Here is a 23,098-nt window from a genome sequence, read left to right on the forward strand (position 1 = left end):
GTGAGCATGCCCTGTACAGCTCCTTCAAGGTCATGGAACCACAGACTGGGGCTTGGGGTTAAAGCCTGAGCCAAAGTCTTTAAGTTGTGCCCTCTGGAATCTCACTGATTTGTTTTATTCTTGGCAACTGTGTCCACAACTAAATGCTTTGCAAGGTAAACTACTAATTTGTACTTTAAAATTCCAGCAAACTATTTTATTTGGAGCAAAGGTTTTGGGTTTTAAACCCTGTTAAAGGGTCAGCTTCCTAGCTCCTGGCGACAGCCCTTGAAGGGATGATCTTTGATTAGGCTTTTTTCAGTGGTTTTGGATGTTTTAATGTCATTGCATTTTGATGACTGTAGTTGATGGTGACAAAGCATTTGCGTTTAAGGTCTTTGCATCAGTCTGACCAGTAGGTCTATTAAACGTGGCAATTAATGTAGGATTTCAGGTCCCATCTGAATAAGGAATCAAGCAGAATAATTTTTAATCTCAGCAGCAGGGTTGTGTGCTATCTAGTTAATGTTTCAGGGATGGGAGTGGGGGTAGACAACCAATCTTAAATTTCCCCTTTTCTCCTATGTAATAGTTCAGAATATTCTTGCCCCTGTCCTAGTATGATCTATGTAGTTCAAATGAGGACAGCTCCAAGAAGGCACAAATGGCTATTGAGAATTGTGAACTCTTGTCTTCTTCCCGGGCCCCTCTGGCTGTGGCTCAAAGCTTTTGCTGGCTTTTAATTTCGGACGCCACATAAAAGTAGCCAAATGCTCATTGCAGGCCATGTTGAAGAAGTGGATAAACACTGTCGTGGCTTTTTGTAGCCAGCTGTGGCTTTCTTGAATACTTTGTGTTCAGTTGCATTTTAGAATGTGCGCTGCTGGCTTTGGTCTAGGTCACATTGCCTAGTGGCAGGGAAGGGAGGGCAAGACAGGGGCCGCCAGCACCTATATACATTGCGGATCTGGGAGGGGGTCCTTTGTGTCTTCCCCATTCTTCCACTGGGCCTTTCTTGGCTCCACCCATTGAAAGCCTTTCTTGCCTGCTGCAATCCAGCTCTGCCCAGGCCAGTAACCCACCTCTTACTAGCCGTGATAGCTAAATGGAGCCTCCATTTCAGAGGCAGATGACCTCTGAATACAGGTTGCCAGAAACAAAGAGGCACTAGGCAAAGGTGGAACTTGTACATAACGTTACAGCTGGGGGAAAAAGAATATTTTTTAAGTGGTATGAAATTTTTAAATGCAAATGCTTGCACACTTAACAATATAAAGTATTTAAACAGCTTGTGTGTTTGTGCGGGTACTACATGGACAGAATCACCTTGTTCAGCTAGTGTTGTTCATCCCTAGAGAGAGAAGTAACTGAGATGGCTAAAATAACCCAAACTGGTATTTATTTTTGCTGTGTACCTGAAAGTTGTAGGATAGGAATATGTCTTTTTCTCAGTTTGTTAGTAGAATGATGGACTTGTTTCAAGTGCAATATGCCACTGAGATAGAAAATGTCTGAGGTAAGCACCATCTCTGACCTGCCCTTCCCTTCAGATATCTAATTTGCCAGCAAAATAAATAGTCATAGCTCTAACATACTAAGATGCTATCTCCTGTTTTAGCCCCCTCTGATGGCTGAGAAAGGTGACAACCTGCTTGGAGCTCAGGGTTTCAGGGGATACAATAATGAATCTTATCATGAAATTGTCTCAATAAGGTTGCTGGTAAATATCTGTCAAATTGCTATCACACCTCTGACTCACAATATTAAAACTTTTTTTCCCAAGATCCTTAATTAAGGCATTTAGAATATGCTTAGCTTCAATATTGACTGTTAAGTGGGTAAATGCCAGTCCGGTGGTGGTGGTGGAATAAGAATTAAACAAGCCCACCTGTTCATGAGCTCATTTATTTATTTATAATATTTCTATGCTACATCTTCACTGTCCTGCTCAAGGCAGCTGGCAATAAAAACACAGGCAGCATAAAAAAGCTGACCATTGAAAAGCTGGTAAGATAAAACCCTGAATTAAAAGCCTGGGCAAAAAGATGTGTTTTGGCCTGGTGCCTTAAAAAAGGTAAAGTAGACACCAAGGTCGCCTCAAGGGGGAGGGTGTTCCAAAGGCAGGGTGCCACTACAGAAAATGCCCTGTTTCTAGCCACCCCTTGCCTAACCTCTGAAGGCAGGGGCACAGAGAGCAGGGCTTGAATGGCAGTTCTTAACTGGCAGGCTATATAGTATGGGAGGAGATGATCCTTCGGGTAATCTGGCCCCAAGCCATCGGGCCTTTAAGGTAAGAACCAGCCCTTTGAATTGTGGCCAGAAACACACGGGTAACTAGTACAGATCTTTCAGCACCGAGCTTTTGGTTGACAGCTTGACAGTTTGGAGCTTAAGGTGAAAGTGAGGCCAGATGGGCAAGAATCAGTGTTTTTGGGAGATGCAATCAGAGGGATTGCTATGTTCCACATAGGGTGAAACCATTTAATACTGCCACATGGGGGTGTTAGCTTGACTGTGTAGCTTCTGGCTGGGGTCAGAGTTCACACTGAATGACAGGCTTGCTCAGGGGGGTGGGTTTCTGCCACTAACTTCTCTTCTGCAAAATGGCCTCAGGATACCAACTGGCATCACCAGGGTCACACCACCTCTGGCTTTCTGCTGGCCTCGGGGCTCTTACGTTGGAGCTGCCTAACTGCACACTTATGCCCCCTTGCTTGGGAAGAAGCTCCATTAAACTCAATGGTGTTTGTTTGAGAGGGATTTCCTGCTTTGGGGGGGGGGGTCATGTATTCTCACTGCATGGTAGTGATTGATCTTGCTATCTAGGAGCATGTTCAGAATTTTGTCACGTTAAAATAGGAGAACAGTTATCTTAGTCTGATTCTTCTCTCCCCCCCACCCAATGATACTATAAATCAAGTCAAAGGAGGCGGTTACGGGACCATGTTTCTTACTGTGTATTTTCACTTGCCCAAACAACTAGGCATTCACAGAGGGAGCATTCCAAGCACATGAACACAGTGGCCATCCACTGAGTTGGCTTAGCTGTTGGGTCATTCAACTAGCTGTGCGATTTGGCCCTTGGAGACAGATGGCAAAGGCAGCTGTCCTCCACTACAGCTTTCCTATTGTCTTCTCAGCTGCCATTTTCAGCACTGGGAAATGATACTGCCTCTGTTCCCTTTGCCTTCAGTAGGGGAAAAAAGCTCCCTATACTGCTTATTTGTAAAATTAGTCTTTTACAAACATTCAGGAGAGCAAATTAAAAACATGTGTTCAAATGGCCTCTCCCAGGACTGGTTACCTTTAACTGTTCAGATGGTTCAGATTTTATGTTGCTAACAAAAACCACACTTCAAATGCAGCAGGAGATAATGGAAGAATAATGATATCGTATACCCCAAAGATTCTTTTTGGGTCTCTAGGGTTGCATTCGGAAATATATATCATCCACTCTGGTTTAAGCTTTTAAGGCTCTGGATATAATCATCCCTTTGTCACAGACTGACTTTTACCCATAGACCTTCTAAATGTCTGCAAAACAGCACACTATAATAATAGCAGCCTGTTTGCTTGTTTCAAAGTTTAGTTTCAGCAGTCTCCTTTGCTCTGAAATCATCATGCAGAATTTTTAGAGGGAAATTGATAATTAAGTTGGAGGTGATACTTATGTGCGCAGCATGTTGGGCCAACCCTGGAAAGCCAGAGGCAAAGCATACTGCATTAAAAAAGTGTAAATTGTTTGTTCTGTGGGAAAACGTAGCACGGTTGTGTACAGGTATGTTAAAATTAAATCAGCCTGCACATGCAGTGACTGGACATGGGTTAATTTTGTCCAAGTAACTCAAGGAGTCAACAATGGCAGTTATTAAGCTCTCTTAAGTAAAGCAGAGAAATGCAGGCTGGAGTCCAGTAGATGCCTAGAGAGGGATTTGAACTACCTCAGAGGAATGTATGAGTATGAACAGCTGACTGCCTTGCCATATCATAAACGTCTGAGATCCCTCTCTGCTTCCAAAACCGTTTGCTTCCAAAACCATTTGCTATTGGGAGAGGAGCTGCTGTTCAGGAAAAACAAACCTAACATTTTCCAGAGGCACATTAGGCTAATTTCCCAGTGTCTTAGATCTAACCACAGGCTTTTTAAAGATAGCAGTTTGTCACTTAACCGGTTACGTGGTCTAGCTAAGGATCTGTGTAAATGAAAGTAAGTGCTTAGATTCGAAGCTGTTGGGATCTCTGGGTTGGGATGCCTTTTTATTTTTGTGCTTTTTTGAAAGGCTCAGCTGGTAGTGCACATGTGTGGAGAACCAGCATACTGAGCGGAGCAACAGGATGGCAAGACAGGATCACTCAGTGGCGGAGAGCATTCTTTTTAGCGCAGGCAGGCCACCTCTCCCTTGTCTTCTCCTTCTCCCCACCCACCCAGTACTAGTACTCAGTCCAACAGTTAGGCCTCCAGTGCTATACACGGGTGCTTGTGGTGTGGAGTTCCTTCTCCCTGGGAGAGCTCATCTTTCATGGGTAGAGGAAGCTCTGTGTGGCAAGCGTGGCCTAGGAGCATTGTTTAACGGGAGGGGGCAGGACTGTGGTTGGGAGGGGAGAAGGAAAGCATGGGAGAGCTTTTAGGAAGGGATGTCTCCCCAGCCAGCACTGGCTTGTTCCTCACTGCTGTGCATGTCCTGGTACTTCCATGACCCTTGCTTTGCTGCCCACGGTACTGTTCTGGATGCTGATGAGGTCTTAGCTCAGGGATGTCACATGGCTTCACTGTGCTTGCTACTCAGTGTATCCCATACTGCCACTTGGAGGTTAAAAGTGGATCCCAGCTCTTATGCTTTACTTTAGCCTTTCCAGAGTATATCTCAGTGCCAGTCACAAACAGTGCCATTTTACCCCCAGGACTGAGGATTGTGTGTTTTATTTCTTGGGCCTACCCAAGATCAGATTCTGGTATCTTCTATGTAGGAACAGAAGAGTCTATAGATAAGTGAACAGTCTTTACTTGGTGTTTTTTGTATTCAACCTGATAGGATCCTACGAACTGGGAAACTAGGCTACAGTTGGTTGTTTAAAAAAGTCATTAAATCAAAACAGTCTTTCATTTAAGAACAAGTTCCTTATTGAAGTCTGTGCACCTATGAATATTGAATGATTGTATATGTTTAATTATCCCCATAGATCTGTATCTGTTTTACGGTATGTACAGAGACAGGGATCTGCTTTGTTTTACGGAAAAAGTTAAAGTATATTAAAGATCTCAAGATAATTGTGCTCCATCTATTGCTGTATTATTTTATGATAAGTGAGATCTTCTTTTTAGTAGTTTTTGTTACAGATTCTCTGATTGCTACTTTTCAGGTAAAGATCCTTGCCCAGAATGAGAATGGCAAGCTCCAAGCTGCTCTTTCCAGCAACTTGAAGAGTGCAGTCACTGCAGCTTTTCTTATGTTGCCTGAAAGCTTCTCTGAAGAGGATCTTTATGTACAGATTGCTGGGATCTCTTACGCTGGTTTGTATGATTTTTCAATGTAAACATGCTGAGCTTTGGCAAAGGTGATGTCATTTGATTCCTGTTGGTGTGTGTTCTTCCACTTCCTGCTTGTTCTTTTTTTTGTTTGTTTCATGGTTCCTGTAATAACATTTAACCAATAGCCACCAGTGATTGAAGCATGTCTCTCCACTAATGGCCAAACCAGCGTGATAAGCCGAGGCTTCATTGCAACAAACTGGCACTCTTTAAAAGCTAAACCTTTAAAACAAACCTATGTGCATGCACACACACATGCAAAAATCAAACATACCATCATGTCACCTAACCGAGTTCAGCCAAAGAAAAAGAGATAAAAGGACAAAAGGACTCCGATTTCTTCTTCTACCCTACTATGTCTGATGAAGGGAGCTTTGACTCTCAAAAGCTTACACCCCGAAACTCTTGTTGCAATCTAAGGTGCTACTGGACTCAAATCTAACTGTTCTACTGTTAACTGTGTGCCTTGCTGCTTAGGCTTTATTTCTTCATTTTGTAATGTCTGAGTTTCACCTTAACACAGTTGAGCTGACAGGTTTTTGTTTAAAGTATAACCAAGTTAACTCTGTGCTCTGTTGGTGGAACATGGCTTGGCTGCTGACTGAGGAAGCCAGATGAGTTAGTATATTATGCTAGTCTGTGGTAAGGGAAATCTGTCAAAACTGCCTTTGACTCTCCCTAGGCTGGCTGTGTCTGAAAGAGAGCTAAATAGTGAGCCAGGTGCTTTCTTTCAGGAACGTTTAGAGAACATAAGTGTTGTAATGGTCTCTTGAGTCGGTGTAGCAGAATTGGATGCTCTATACAGCAACTTTTGATTATATCCCCAGATCATGAGAAAATGGCCTTTCCCCTTGTTATTACAGGCTGCCTCAGCATGTTTTTTTTTCCAAGTTAGAAACAGTTCCCCTATGTGGAAAGTTTAACACTGTCAGTATTCTGAGGGGGGCTTTTTACAATCGTGTTTCCCCTGAAAATAGTTCCTGCTGTGTTTACAGCACTCAAAACAAAATTGTGATTCTGTTTATAAATACTTATGGATGAGTTAGCAGTTTTTGCTTTACCTCCCCCTAGGCACAGGAGATCCTGGGAAAAAAGGGAAACACATTTCATTTTGGCAAAAAAACAAACCAAATTAATATTGCATAAATAGCACAAGAGCTAGAATTGTATGACTTTTCACCTTTCTTCCTACCCTCAGGTAATTTGTGGGAGAAGAAACCCTCCTGGTTCACTAAGCAGTTTTGTTCCATAGGGCAGACAAGAAAAATCTGAAATTCTGAAAGAAAAAGATTCTGTGTGACAATTTGTTTGTCTCAGAAATGGAACTTAATACTAAAGTTACTTGTTAGTGTGGTCTAACCTGGGAAATAAAGTACTTTTTTTCCTTTTACACATGGCAGTTCCTGGGGCTACAATCTCCAAGGGGGAGACTGGCACGGGAATAAAGGGGCTTTATAATCCTTTCCTTCTCCACGCTATCATCTTGAATTCGTTGCAGAGGACGAAAAGAAGCTGCCTTGTTAGAATGTAAGAAACAGTCATGTTGGATCAGACCAATGGGCTGGCTAGTCCAGCATCCTGTTTCACACAGTGACCAATCAAATATTTCCAGAAGACCTACAAGCAGGGCATGGAGATCAAAGCTTTCCCCCTATTGCTGCCCACCCACCCCCGAGCACTGGTATTTAGAGCAGATTAGTTTAAAGGCAAGGCGGTTTTCATATGTACCCAGCAAATGACCCATTTCCTGAAAGACTGGACACATGACCTCAACCCATGGACATGATGTAGATCTGTAATTTCCCTCCGCACCACAACATGCTGAAAGAGATACCCGATTTATGCAACTTTCCTCATTTTACTAATTGATCAAGTAATGATTGGGTGCCAGTATTCCTGTTTAGAGTAGTGCTGTACATCTGAATATTCTGGTAGCTGTTTAAGTATTCAAAACTGTTCCAGCTTCTGGGATAAAATGTCACTCTAGTGATGTATCATTCCTCTGGATCTTTACTCATCTTTTGTCTGTGGGCTTAGAAGTGATGAACCAGGATCAGGTTAAGTTAAACCTTGTTTATCCTAGACTAGGCAAAATTATCATATCAGATAATGTAGGATATCAGTTACTTTTTGAAAACTAACAAAATGGGCCCAGTATGGAGAGGGTTAGGTTCCCTAAGAGCTTGTGCACTACTCTTCTCCCTCCTGTTGCATTTTTTGTTTTGAGCTCTCCATGGTTTGTACTGAACTCTGCACCATTTTCTTTAATCATGTTGAGCTACAAACCAGGGTGTTGCCATGGTTAGAAATCGAGGTAATCTACATGTAAAACATGTGCCTTTCTGTTGACAGTGTGTTTGACCATCTTGCGTTGGGTTTAGGTGATTTCAGAATGATGATTGGGGAAGACAAGTCAAAGGTTATGAACATAGTGAAGCCAAACATGTTGCATTTTCAGAAGCTTTATAGCAACATCTTGCAAGATTGCCCACAAGTGATATACAAACACCAACTGGGCAAATTAGAGGTAAGCTGTTCATTGTTGTAAACTTTTAAAGCTGTTAATTATATGGTGGCTGTGTGTTTCTCCTCCACACTTAGACTTTTGGCTTTTACTGCTTGGGTGAGCTCTCAGGTTTAGCTTAAATAGTCAACATGCCCCGTGGCGCAGAGTGGTAAGCTGCAGTCCTGCAGTACAACTCTGCTCATGACCTGAGTTCGATCCTGATGGAAGTCTGTTTCAGGTATCTGGCTCAAGGTCGACTCAGCCTTCCATCCTTCCGAGGTCGGTAAAATGAGTACCCAGCTTGCTGGGGGTAAAGGGAAGATGACTGGGGAAGGCACTGGCAAACCACCCCGCAAAAGTCTGCCTAGAAAACGTCGGGATGTGACGTCACCCATGGGTCAGGAATGACCTGTTGCTTGCACATGGGAATACCTTTACCATTGCTTTTATTATGAACAGGTTTTGCACCCATTGTTGAGTAACTGACATGATAAGAAACAATGAATAATAATGGCTGACGGCACGGGTTTCATACATGTAAGTTACCAACAGATAACTTCAGTTATTCATTGTTCTTTGTTTCAGGTCCTTCTTCACAAGTTATGTTATTGATAATAGGTTCTGCTGGTCAAATGACTGTAAATAATTTATCTAAATTGTTAATAGGCCGTGCCGGTAATTATAATATGTTATCAATAAATGCATTGGGAAACTTATGGCCATGTACAATCTAAAGGATATTCTGTATAGCTGAAAAAGCTAAGCCCCTGAGCCAGTGAACCGTTGTGTGAAATGGGGTCCTATTGTCTGCTATGGAAAGCACAAGTCTGTGACTCTAACCTATTCTGTAAATCCCTCATGGTTTGTGGAACTAGTTGTGTTTTGGGATACTAGCCCTTGGCTTCTGCTAGTTCGGCACCCAATCTTTTTCAGCCTGCAGGCACCTTTGGACTTTCCAGAGTGCGTGGTACCACCCCAAAATGGCTTCTGCTGGAGGCAGAACCAAACCCAAAATGGCTGCTTCAGGAGGCGGAGCCAAACACAATACAACATTCCTTGCTTTGCAAAATAATTGCAGAAGAGAAACGGAAAGAACAAAAGAAAGCCTAGGTGGGCGAAAAAGAGAAGTGGGAATCAAAAGGAAAGTACGAAGGGGGAATGGAACCATAAGCTTGAGTGTTTAGCAGTCCTCCTGATCCTCTAGTGGCTGCAGCGGCTGTTGAAACATTGGAAAACCTTTTCATCTGAATGAGGGCAGCAAATAGCAAGCCCTGCCTTACTGTGGCCCCTCTTACTTTCTGAAAAGCTTGGTGGGTGTCGTGTTGGGGAACCCTGTATTTTTACAGGTAAAAGGAGATAGGCAAATGTGGCACTAGCTACAAAAGGAGAAACAGACCATTGGCACTCACTTATGTCTCCTTACGTTATATAGAATTGCCTTGGTCCTATTAATACATATTTGTTTTAAGACGCAAGGTAGATTACAGTTTGATCTTGTCGCCAACTTGTTGTGTTCTTTTCAGAAATTGAATGAAACGTGTACAGTGTAGAAAACTAACATAATGGGGAGTTTGGCAGCCTTTCCTTTTATTGTGGGCACAAAAACATCCTAACTAGTGCTTATTAATATTAATGGTGGCCTTGGTGCACCCTTGCATAAAATGTGAAAGCAGATAACTGTAGCCTGCCCCATCTTTAGTCACAGTCGAAGCATTAAGTAAAGCATTAGGGAATTTTGAAAAGAAATGCCAGGTTAAGACTTGCTCCAAAGCCCTGTCTCCCAATCCATTTAAATTCTGAAGAAAACCTTTTTAGGTTGTATTGCTGACATTCTGCATGGAGAACTGGCCAATAAACATCTTTCAGCACATTAAATAATTGCTGGGTAGTAAAGCCTGCAGCTATATTCTATACGTGTGAGAATTGTGCAAGAGTATTGTGATGTAGCAGTTCTATGGCCTTCTAGAAGCACGTTTTATTAATTATCTTTCTGCTCACGGTATTATTAATCCTTGTACAGTAGATGAGGGGCTGAAGGCCAAACCTGACACTTTGTGTTGATGTGTGTAATTCTCTGTTACTTTAATGAAAAGCAACCTCAGGGTATAAATTTGGCTGGAAGAGCTGTGGAAGATCTCTCCAGGCTGTATTTTGTGCGCACACCCCTCAGGTGATATTTTCCTCTGCTGTTAAGCATGTCTTTCCCCCTAGGGGAGGAGAGCTAAAAGAGTTTGGGGGCATAACTTGAAGAGAAAAACCAGCTGGCGGGAGAAGGGTTGAGCACCCCCTTCCTGTCCACTATTCTTGCGCTCCTCATAGCGGCCTCCTGAAGCTGCTTTTCAGTTTTAAAAGAAGTTGGTAGAAAGCTGCATGCGTTTACATGTAACGTTCAGATCAGCCTGGAGATTGAAAGGTAGTGGCCTGTGTTTTACCATTCCACTGAGCAAAGTTTGAATCCTTCCTCCAGGTGAAGGGGCTCTTCGTCCAATGGAATAGCAGACTGTTGAGTTTGTGGCTGAGTAGAATTTGAATTAGCCCTCACCCTCTCTCACTAAAAGAGAAGGCTAGCAACAAAATGGTGGGGTGATATCCCCATCCCCTAACAGTGGTGTTTCTGTCCAGGATTCTAGGCAACTGTGATCAGCAGCATACAATGCTCCAGTTTTGGGGATGGGGGCAGAAAAGGTTTCAGGAGAGGTGACAGTGGAACCAATAACTGTTTCCTTTCCCTTTCTCCAGAAACTCCTCCAACCCCCATTTCTGCTATGTTGTGACAAAAGTGTTCAGACTTAGGGCTCGTTGCTGTGAATCTTTAAGAGCCAACAGGCATCTCTGAATGAAACAGCCCCCCCCCCCCCAGCCACACACTAAGGGTAATTAAAGATTCCTGGTTTGAAGCTAGCTCTGGTGCACCATGATGTACAAATGCAGGCAGCCAGGTGAATCAAAGTCTGTTTATTTTCCATAAGCCAGGGTTCTGTGCTATGGTTTAATCCAGGCATAGAATCCCAGGGAGTGTAAACAGACTTCCAGTTCCGGCAGGCGCTTGCATTTGCCTTTTGCAAGGAAGCAGAGTTTGCTTCAAACCAGGAATCTAATCACTCTGTGTTGGAAGCAAGGAGGATGGCTGAGGTGGTCATGTGAGCATAGCAACAAGTCATGTCTCTTCATGCCCCAGCTTAACTAGAGCTTGTTGCAGTGTCTGCATTGCATCCTAAGTAGGTTACTAACAGAAATTTTGCGAAATTGCTAAAAAACGATGTATGTTAATTCTTCTCACTCTTTAGATCGATAAGAGCCCAGAAGGTCAGTTTGCACAACTAATGGCTCTGCCAAGGACCCTGCAGCAACAAATAACTTCTCTCATGGATCCTCCAGGGAAGAACAGGGACGTCGAAGAAATCTTATTGCAAGTTGCCCATGACCCTGACTGTGGATTGGTGGTACACCAGGGTAGGTTTACTGAGGCTTAATAATGGACACTTAGTTGAGTTAATGTTTAAGAGTCAATTGTGTACATAGTTGACTACAGAACTTAAAAAATAAAATAAAATTATATGTTTTCATTTTATTCTGGAATAAATTTGCAAGATGGAAAAGTGTTTTGTTTTATTAGATATAAAATGCTCCAAACAGCAAACTTCTATAGTGTGAAGCTGGCACATTTGGAAACCTTTAAAAAAAATAACAAGATATTGTAGGAAAGTGGGGTTTTTTTGCAGCTGCATTCACTTACTCCTCCAACAGTAATGTTGGATTTAGCATAACACTGGGACTCTTGCCTGAGTCTGCAAATATCAGTAGTGCCCGATTGAAGGTGGGAAGCACAACATCCCTCAAGATTTCTGCCTTTATCTTGATAGGATTAAATTTCAATTTGTTCACTGTTAGCTGTTTCACTACAGTGGACAGACAGTGATTCAGGACCTGTGATGCATCAGCAGGAGATTTGAATAAGGAGATATAGATCTGGGTGTCGTCAGCCCATTGATGACAGCCAGCCCCAAAACAAATGATTTGTCCTAATGACTTTATATCGAGGTTGAATAGAATGGGGGATAGGACTGCACCATGTGGAACTCCACAGGACAGGTCACACACTGATGACAACTGGTCTCCATTGTCAACCCTTTGAATCCAGTCTGTGGGGAATGATTTGAACCAGTCTAGAGCACATACCTGATACCTACTTCTGTCTCCAAATGCCTCAACAAGAAGGCAAGGTCCATTGTATCAAAGGCTACAGGGGAGTCCAGTAGGAGCAACAAAGAAGCATGACGTTTGTCTGTGTTCAGATGGAGAGTATCAACTCAAGCCACCTGAGCTGTCTCTGTCCCATAGCCTAGCCTGAAGTGAGACTGAAAAAGGGAGCAGAGCAGATGAGTTATCCAAGAACACTTGGAGTTGATCAGCTACTACTCTCTCAATCATTTGGCCTAGAAAAGATAGAGACTGAGTGATAATTGGCCACATCATTTTGAAGTAATGGATGGATGACAAATTTAAAGTAATGGATGGATGACAACTTATTTGAGTGGCTGAAGAAAGGTGCCCTGAGTTAGTAGTTCATTTATGTTGACTACCAAGAGCTCATTTATATGATCCTTGAAAAACTTTAGCAGTCAGGATGGGCAAGGGCCCAGAGCACAAGTAGTAGCCTTCACAGATTCCAGTATCCTATCAATATCCATCACAGTAATTGCTATATGGAGTAGAGGGCTGGTGCTTGGAAATCCTAAGACCGATGCTGAATTAGCTGCCCAGTAGTGATTTAATCAGCCCCACTGATTTCTTTGGGAAAGAGCTCAGCACATGCTTTAACTTTAATTTAAGGTCAGTGAGACCCCAGGCTAAAAGGACTTTACATTCGGTGGAATGTACCCAATGTCACTTATACAAGTACTGTTCGCAAGTTACAGTTATTTATGCCAAATACTTCTCATATTACAGTCAACAAGCACACAGCTGAACATGTGATTTAAGCCCCACATTTATCCTGGTACTGGCCCCTGGTTTCATTTGTAGTGGACGTATGTTGACTCTTTCTTACAAACAGATTTATGCAAGTATATGCAGGATGTAGATGCATTCACTGTAACATGTGAATAGGGCTTGATCCTTGGTCCTTAAAAAGACCCATTCTTTAAAACTGGGAACAAGTATAGGTAAAGACAGTCAAAAATATATTCCTATGAGGGAAGAAATCGCCATAAAAGACCTGGTGTGTCTTAACAATGTGCTCATATATATCTTTGGCAACATGCCAGTACTTGTTCAGAAGGGGAGACCCATGAGTAAACATTAGTCATCTAGTGTGTTGGGAAATAATTGAATCATAGAATCATAGAGTTGGAAGGGGCCATACAGGCCATCTAGTCCAACCCCCTGCTTAATGCAGGATCCGCCTAGAGCATCCCTGACAATATTTTACCCTGATCAATAATACTCAGAGCTACTTCACATGTTACTGGAAAAGTAACAAAAATGTGTCTGCAAAGGCGTATGTTTTTATTTTTTTACATCACATTTATCCTGCCCTTCCTCCAAAGAACTGAGGGCAGTATATGTGGTTCTCTGCTTATCTATTTAATCCTCACAACAGCCTTGTGAGGTATGTTAGGTTGATAGATAATTGGCCATAGTTCAGAGTGGGCTGATTGCTGTGTGACAGTCAACAGAACACTGAATGGCTGCTTCTTGCTGAGTGTACACTCAATGGTAAAATCTGAATTTGCCTCTTTATAATGTTTGAAACAACCTTCAGAATTATTTTTCTGTGCAAATGTGTGTGATCTGTATATTAGCATCATTGGAATGAATTTTTGAAGCTAGTTTACAAAAGAAAGATAAACAGTTGGGTAAAATAACAGCCAAGTTATGCTGCCATGCTGAGTTTATTGTGTTACTGCAAAAATATTTGACTTGTAACATAAAAAAAAGAATGTGATGGATAACATCTGTTTGTTTATCTCTTTTCTCTTTCTGTCCAGGCATCTCAGGAATTGTGAGATCCTCCAGTCTAATTCAGAGTGCTAAAACCACCCTAACAGCTGGTGAGAGTGGTGTGTTTTCCTGTCTGATCCTACATTTGAGGAAGAGCCATATGCAAGGCTAGCAGTGCAACCCTAAACAGTTTAAGCTCACTGAAATCAGTGGGCTTAGGTTAGGGCAACTCTGCGTATACTCAGAGGATTCTGCAGTAATTCTAGTGTAGAAATTAATATATTTTTTCTGAAGCAGCATTGAAAGATGCATGAAAAGCAGCAGAGCCTGTTGATTCACCAACACGTTGGTAGGGATTGGAAGGTAAGGGAAACCAAGTTAGTCTGCCATCTACTTTTAATACTTCCTTGTGGGTTTAAAGTATTGACTTTGCCCTTCAGAAAAGGGAAGGAAGCTGTTAAGCTTCCTTTTGTTGAGGTCCAAATTGATTGTTGTTCTGGCTTGGGTTTCTTTGCTGTCTTTTCCTTGAATTATGAAACTTTCACTGCAGAAATGTGAACCTTTACAGTTCCTTTAGTAAGTCTGAGTTGAAGTTCAGTTGATGTTTTCATAAATGCATGAGATATTTCCCACAAGAGGCCAGTTACACCTGTATCTTTGAGCAGAAACCATTTATTGTAAAACTGTTTAATTGATAGGAACCCTGCCTGTCTTTACTCTGGACTGTTAACACACATTAACAAGATTGTCGACTCTTGTACTTGTGCCTGAATGATAGCAGTGCAGTAGAATGGCAGTCTTATAAACACAGTAGAAGGTTTGGCTAATCTGTGGGTGGTTTTCAGGTGTATACAGATACCAGTTTAACCACTTTTTACCCCCTTAACCATCTGTCTCTTGTTACAACTGTAATTCTTCTAATGAATCTTTGAACTAGCACAGACTTGTATGAGTATTATTTATCATTTCTGTATGATCCACCCATCTCCTACGCCCTTTTTCTTCTTTCCCATGCAGACTTTATTCAAATTTTTAATGGCAGGCTTGAGGCAGAATGTTCAATGCCAGGCATTGTTGAATTAGCAACTTGTGTTTTCTTTTCATCCGCTCCCTCCATGTCATTCTGAGGTATGGTTGGCATCTAGAACCTGGTACAAGCAGAGGCGGATCTACTGTGAAACTAATGAATCTTAAGCTTCAGGGCCCCCAATCCTAGAGGGGCCCCCGAAGCAACTTTTTTTTAAATGAGTGAATTTCTCTACAAAATCGATGGAGTTTTTAAGTGATAGAATCATAAGCCAATGGGTTGAAGTACTTAATATTGACTTTAGAATATGCTCTAATACTAGGCTGACCATACGTACCATTTTGAATGGGATAGTCCCGTTTTTGTCATGTTTCCTGGTCTTTTTAATTAAAATCTCTATTTTGTCCCGTTTTGAATAAACCAAGCCCGTTTTGTTGCCTCGCCCTCACCATGCTGTTGCGAGCCTCTGAAGCTGCATACCAAAAAATGCACAAGACTCGCCTTCCCCTCCCCTCTGGCCACCTCGGGATCATCGTGGCTAGTTTCTGAGAGTGGGTGAAAGCAAGGAGGTGAAGCCGGGATGCAGTAAAACGAATGACAGGCTAGCCAATTAGAAACAATGGGAGAGGCTGCACAGCCCATTGAAGATAATGGGAGCCTGGATTGCCAATTGGATTGCATGAGCTCCATTGAAATACATTACGGCACAAAAAGAGTTGCAAAGAAAATGTGGAATGGATTTTCAGGTAAGGTCCTTAAACCCAGATACACTACTCTGGGACTGGAATGACAGCCCCTGGGATGAGCAGAAGTGTTCTGGGACTGGAATGACAGCCCCCCCCCCCGAGTGGAATGACAGCCCCTGGGACTAGCACAAGTGTTCTGGGACTGGATTGACAGCCCAAGGGGTGGAATACATGGGACACAAAATGCCTCGGCTACACCAGCAGTTTTAGTTGTGGTTTTCCACATTAAGGTGCCTAATTCTACTGTTACTTGAACATTCAGAATACAGTTGATCATGTTCCATGTTCTGCTTCAAATTCCTTATTGGACATAAGAAGAACATTAGAAAAGCCATGCTGGATCAGACCAAGGCCCATCAAGTCCATCAGTCTGTTCACACAGTGGCCAACTGGGTGCCTCTAGGAAACCCACAAACAAGATGATGCAGCAGCATTCTCCTGCCTATGTTCCAATGCACCTAATATAATAGGCATGCTCATCTGATCCTGGAGAGAATAGGTATGCATCATGACCAGTATCCATTTTAACTAATAGCCATGAATACCCCTCTCCTCCATGAACATGTGCACTCCCCTCTTAAAGCCTTCCAAGTTGGCAGCCATCACCACATCCTGGGGCAGGGAGTTCCACAATTTAACTGTGCATTGTGTGAAGAAATACTTCCTTTTATCAGTTTTGAATCTCTCACCCTCCAGCTTCAGCAGATGACCCCACGTCCTAGTATTATGAGAGAGGGAGAAAAGCTTCTCCCTGTACCATTCATAATTTTATAGACCTCTATCCTGTCTCCCCCTTAACTGCCTTCTTTCCAAGCCAAGCAGCTTCTCATAGGGCAGTTGGTCTAGTCCCCTGATCATTTTGGTTGCTCTTTTCTGCACTTTCTCAAGCTCTGCAATATCCTTTCTTAGGTGTGGTGACCAGAACTATATACAGGATTCCAAGTGTGGTCTCACCATAGATTTTTACAAGGGCAGTATGATATCAGCAGTGCATTAATATTTATCATGTTGCTGTAAAATTATATAAAATTATTACAATACTTTTACTTACTAGAGTGGATATTTCCTATATTTTCCTATTGCACATTATTTTTCTGAATATGGCATCCATGTACTCGTGTTCCTATTGCTGTATAGTTGGGACATATTGAGAAAACATGGCCCCAGGAGCATTAAAAATATTTTCATTTAAGCTCTTGGTTTGAGAAATATAGTGATTAGCTAAAACAACTAAAATATAGTGAAATGTTGTATGTAGTATAAAATAACAGTATTATTTTTAAATTTCACAATTTGATTTTAGCCAGTCCTCTACGTCTACCTATATTTTTGTATGGGTTCTGTCACTGAAGAAGCTCAATATGTTTGGGTATCATCTTGCTTTTTCATGATTAGAGAATATTACATAACCCGTCCCGTTTTTGCCATCCCAATGTCCCGTTGTTGTCTCAAGGAAATATTGTCAGCCTATCTAATACCCATTTCACATGGCCTCAAAATGTCCCTGTAATTGGTCAAATTTCAAAATTTTCTTGGGGGCTTGCAGTGCTCGAACCCCCAGCTGTAAGGGCCCACTGAGCTCATCAGAATCTATTCATAGCCTACATTTTGGCAGCTGGATCCTCAAATCCTTTGTTGGGGCATGGCTTAATAGTTCTATAGCTCAGCCCTTAGGCTAGAGCCAATCAGAACCATAAAAAGACATCTGAATTCTCAGTTCAGGCTGCATTCGTCTCGCTTGTGCATTTTAACACCAAAAGATCAGATTTTCACCTCTTTATCCCTCTGATGACCCCCTCCCTATTATTATTATTATTATTATTATTATTAAAATTTATAGCCCACCCTCATTCCCGTCAAAGCCAGGCTCAGGGTGGGTGTCATGATCCTAGGCCTCAAGTGCAGCCTACAGGCCCTAGGGAGGCCTATATTAGTTACCAGGCCTACATCTCCCAGGTACCCTCTGGACCTTGTGATTGGTGGAAGAGGATTTGGAGGGAAGGCTAGGGCCAATCAGAGGTAAGGGAGTGCTGCCTGGGGAGAAAGAATAAAATGCCTTGCCTGAAAAGGAAGAGGGTTCACTCCAAGGGAGCAGGGCTGGGGAGAGGCTGCTGCAGATGGAGGGATCCCTCATCCAGGAAGGGGTGAGTTAGCCTGAGGCCTAGTAAAGATAGATGTGTTAGGGTTTTTATTTGTTTGATTGCCTGCCTTTACTGGTTTTGTCATCCTATTGTGGCTTGAGTTATCATTATTATTAGACCTTTTTAATAAACTGTTTGTTACTCTGCCTGGGTCCTCATGCCTCATTTGGTCACCTAGAAAGTATACCCTGTTGGGAGAAGAAGCAGCCAGGGGCAGGCAGGGTGCTCTGGGCCTTCTTGAGTTAGGCTCACACCAGAGTGGTGGCAGCTACTGAAAATCCCCATTCCTCTCTCTTACCTGATAGCAGGTAACAACAATCATAATAAAATCATATATATCTAAAACTCATAAGTAATCAATAAAATTCATAAAACCATTCAATACAGTTAACAAGATGGTACTCATATAATTACTGGGCCATTGGAGGCCCGGCCAAGCAGCCAAATCCTCATATCAGAAGCCCCAAGGGAGAGCAGATGGAGGCCAGTAATGATGACAACCTGTGATTGCCCTCAATTGTAGGCCTGGTGGAAAAGCTCTGTTTTACAGGCCCTGCAAAACTTCTGAAGGTCCCATAGGGCCCTGATGTTACTTGGAAGAACATTCCATCAGGCTGGGGCCAGGGCCTTGTTGGATGTTGCCCTATTGTTGCTGGTTGCGAAGGGGCCCCCATAACAGTTCAAGCTTCAGGGCCCCCAAAATGTAGATCCGCCACTGGGTACAAGTTGTCATAATTTAATGTTGTCGCTATTACTAGCATGTGGCAGGCCAACTTGTTTCTTGTTTCAATATAACGCTGTATTCCATAATTGTGTAAGATGCAACAGCTTAAAGCACAGGTTAAAAAAAGCCCTTGTTAAGTTCTGAAACAGTCCAGATGATCACAAGATGATTTGCTCTCATCTGGAAGACGGATCTTTGATGTTAGTTGTTTTGTAACTGGCATGTTCTGTTTGCAAACTTTATTTGGCAAAGAGCACAACAAAGACCTTCAACCAGCTAAGACGGTTTCCTTCAGCCTTCTCTGCCAATGTGGTTTCAAAATAGCTTGAGCCCTATATTTTTGTTTACTGTCAGATGCCCAATTTAGCTTTTCAAGAAACGAGCCTGTATGTTTTCTGAACGTCTGTGGCAAGACTTCTAGTCTGGTTTCTATTAGAAGAGGCACCGTTTGCTGATTTATTTTCCCTCTTAGCCTTACGGTCTTTCTGAATTTAGAGCTTTGAAAAGTTGTATATTTTGCTGCTTCTAAGGAGTGTTGCATGGCTTTTTGTCTTTAAACATATTGTTACTGTATGGGAAATAACATTTTGTGTTATATTTACAATAATGATCCAGTCATGCTTAGTTTTTGCCCAAGGGCATGCATTGCTGCTGAACTCTGATTGATAGCTCTTCTAGGTATTCATAGGTATAATAGGGGGGAAATCTAGGCTTTCAGATTTTTATATGTACAAGTAGACACTTGCAACATTTTGCAGAGACATTTAGTCTCAGGTACTAGATCTCCAATGTTAATTCACTGGGACAAACTTCAGGAGTATTCTACCCTTGAACAAATTCCCTTTCTTTGGCTTCAATTGTCGTGGCAGTCGTGGTCTATATGTAATGTTTGGCCTCTGCCTCCAAGGGGCAAGAGCAGTCTCTGACTGCCTACCAGAAAATATTTAGGGTAATGAGTTCCTAGCAGCTGCTTGGTGGGTGGGGGTCTAGAACCTTATATTTTTTAATCTCAAGCCTGCTTTGGCCACGCCATGAGCTGCTGAACAGTTTGAAGTTGGATGTTTATTTTAGGGGGAGACCATGAGTAGCAGAGCACACATGCTTTGCATGTAGGGTTTCCCACCTCCAGGTGGGGGCTGGAGTTTTCTCAGAATTACAGTTGATCTCCTGACTACAGATATCTGTTCCACTGGAGAAAATGGCAGTTTCAGAGGGTGGAACTCTATGGCATCACAACCCTGCTAAGTTCCCTCCCCTCCCCAAACTTTCCCCTCCACAGGCTCTGCCCTGACATCTCCAAGAATTTCCTAACCTGGAGTTGGCAGCCTTATTTGTATGCAGAAGATACCTGGTTCAGAATCACCACCTAAAGTACCTTTTCAGGTAGCAGATGTTAGAAAAGACCTTTCCCCCCTGAGACCTCAGGAAGCAGCTGCTAGTCAGAGTAGACAATACTGAGCAATAAAGCAGATTATTTATTTATCAAGAATATTTCTACACCACCTCTTCAGGGTCCTGCTCGTGACAGCTTACAATTAAAAGCTACAAGCCAATAAAAATATAAGCTATTAGTCGCAAGCAGAACAAAAACTGTTCATAAAACAGAGCAGACCATTAAAAAGCTGGTAAGATGAACGCCTGGGTAAAACGATGCATTTTGGTCTGGTGCATAAAAGAAAGTAAAGTAGTTGCCAGGTGAGCCTCACGGGGAAGGGTATTCCAGAGGCTATCACAGAAATGCCCTGTCTCTAGTCCCCACCCGCTTCACATCTGTAGACAGAGGCACAGAGAGCAGGGCTAGAGAGCCAGACCTTAACTGGTGGGCTGGACAGTGTGGGAGGAGATGGCCCATCAGGTACCCTGGCCCGAGCCATTTAGGGTCTTAATGGTGAGAACCAGCACTGTGAATTGTAGCCAGTGTTAATATATGCAAATGTTGGCTTAGATCCAGTGATAATTTCCACTGACAGCCTCCCTCTTGCTGCACCCCCCCTTCCCAGTGCCTTGCAAACTGCTGCTTCTGGGGGATTGCCTCTTCAAATCAGCATAAGGAGAGAGTCTGAGATCTGTCAGAGGAAGGGGGAATCAGCAAAAAAATAATGGTCCCTTGTATCTGGAATAATCCTTCTCTGGATCCAACCCATTGTCCAGTGTATGTCAAGTGGGGGAAAAAAAGACCAGGGAAAAAGAAGTAAACCTACTGACAAGGGGAGGAGGGGAGCGTGTGTTACCATAATATGAGGATGAGATTATGACTAAAGAGAAATATATTTGATATATGACTACACCATGCACCTCACTTCCCTGAGTATTGGTAAGTTCCAATAGCTGCTTTTTAGCTAGACAGTTTTCCTGGAAGAAGTGAGTGGTGTAGAATTACTATGTTTTGCAATGTCTGTTTACAATGGACAGGTTTACCATGCAGTAACTCAAGCCAGAAGAGCTTCTTCGCAAAAGAAATAACACGTAGCCTGTAAAAAAAAAAAAAAAAATTCTCTTTAGGCAAAACCAGACATCATGCTGGGAGTTCTACAAGCTTTCAGTGGCCTCGCCCCCATTTAAATAGCAAGCCCATGGAGGACCAGTCAGATTGGGACCACAGCACAAGGGAAAGGGGAGGGGATTAACGTCCTCTCCCAGTGTCATCAGTTTTACCAGACTGATTGCTCAGAACAATTTCTTGTCAAACTGGCAGGCTTTGAGAAATACTGCTCTGCTTCCTTCTGAATGAACCAAATATCTTGCAGTAGTGTACATTACGATATACAGATGCTTCATGCCATCCATGAAATATGACATCTGTTTTTCAAGCTTTATGGCAGTGTACCATAAAGAGCAAACTATGATATTCTGGCACAGATCTGTCCTGCATAGGTGGGGGGATGAGTCTATTTTTGTTGAGTTCAAATACCAGGAAGTTTTAAAAGGACACATGGCTGGGCAAGAAGGAAGTACTTAAGCAGTTTTGTATGTGTGTTTCTGCACTATAGTTGCATGGTGCAAAAAGAATGAAATTTTGAAAATTGTTATTCTAATTGCAACAAACACAGCTGCTTCTGTAGAGTCTGAAACCACAAGAGAAATGTAATGAGTTGGATCTAGCAATCCACTCACTCACAATTATCTAGATGGGGAAATGGCACAAAATGGCTCCCTCAGCATGACTGAGAAGGGTCTGATGGAGTGAGGGAAAAGTGAGGAAGATCTTTGACCATTAGTGTTTTCTACTAACTATCCCGAAAAGCAGAATTTAGAAGTGAGACTTCAGGAATTAGCTCTTTTGGAGCTGCACTCAAGGGTGCTAGTTAAAACTGATTGATTGGTGAATGTGGTCAAATAGTCATCATAAACAATTGATCATAAAGTTGTCAGATGTTTCAGTAGCCTGTAGAGCAGTGGTTCCCAACTTTTGAGTATGAAGACCTCCTTTTTAACATCAAAAATGTCTGCTGACCCCCCACATTATAATAGTTATATAATAGTATCTGTTGATTGAGAAAATACATAATGATAAAAAGGTCAAAATGACAATGCTTAGTGGACACATGGATTTGGGGGCCACTGCTGTAGAGTACAGGTATTAATTACCGAACCGTAGCATTACTTGGAACATTTTTAACTTAAAAAAAACTTTTATAATTTTTGAATTTGTAGTTTGAATGTAAAAGACACTAAACTTTCTTTCCCCCTTCTGATTTCTTGACTTTTCTTTTTCTTTAAGGGTTAAAAAAATCTGTGATCTACAGCATGAAGAAGATGTACAAAATGTCAAAAGGATGGCTAAGGAAGTCATGATACCTGCATTTGGATTTTCTGGGAAATCAACCTGATCTCTTATTGCTAAATGTGCAAATTCTACCTGTTGCATAATTGTGGCCTTGGAAAACTAAATATGCAGTAACACATCTCTGCTACATATATACAGACAGTTTCATCCAGAAGACCAAACACAGATTTTCATTTTTGTTTTTTTGAAGATTATGTGGGGGGTTTTTTTTGTGCTCTTTTGTTCTTTTTCTACAGAAAACCCTGGGTGAGTTTGTATTTTTAGCTCCTTCAAAATGTTTTCCTTTACAGATCTTAGATGCAGAGTCTTATTTTGTCATGCAGTTTGTTGACGTATGTTTGCATCTTATACTTCACCAGGTTTTGCATAGGTTTTCTGTACTGGACTGCGTGTTTTTTCACTTTGCACTCTTGCTGACATATAGAGTTACATGTTGAGTAACTTCGTAAAAGGTTGGACATTCATTTTAAGGTATAGTTGACAGCAGCATAATTCAAAGGCAAATAATGGTGAGTGGGTCATAATTCAAAACAAGGTCATGTTATTGGACCCAGAAGCTCAAACTAATGTATTTGAATATCATTTAAGAGTTCTGTATTTCTGCCAGCTCACAGAGAGTTTTAGTATCAGCCTGTGGTTAAAATCAGGAAACAGTTTTCTTACCTCTTGATATGTGCTGATTCCTCTCCCAGAATTATGGGTTTTGATGATCTTT

General features: G+C 42.1%; 1 protein-coding gene across 1 annotated transcript in view; it reads left to right on the forward strand.

Moving 5' to 3' along the window:
• TAMM41 (TAM41 mitochondrial translocator assembly and maintenance homolog) overlaps positions 1-22,522 on the forward strand; it is a 32,512-nt gene extending 9,990 nt beyond the window's left edge. Inside the window, exons 5-9 of the mRNA XM_056847121.1 lie at positions 5,341-5,491; positions 7,891-8,036; positions 11,303-11,468; positions 14,006-14,068; positions 22,318-22,522. Coding sequence (XP_056703099.1) covers positions 5,341-5,491; positions 7,891-8,036; positions 11,303-11,468; positions 14,006-14,068; positions 22,318-22,391 — 600 coding nt within the window. The 3' untranslated portion in view covers positions 22,392-22,522. The remainder of the gene's footprint in view (positions 1-5,340; positions 5,492-7,890; positions 8,037-11,302; positions 11,469-14,005; positions 14,069-22,317) is intronic.
• The last annotated feature ends 576 nt before the right edge of the window (positions 22,523-23,098 follow it).

The sequence above is a fragment of the Euleptes europaea genome, chromosome 1 (genome assembly GCF_029931775.1).
Source record: "Euleptes europaea isolate rEulEur1 chromosome 1, rEulEur1.hap1, whole genome shotgun sequence".
NCBI lineage: Eukaryota > Metazoa > Chordata > Lepidosauria > Squamata > Sphaerodactylidae > Euleptes > Euleptes europaea.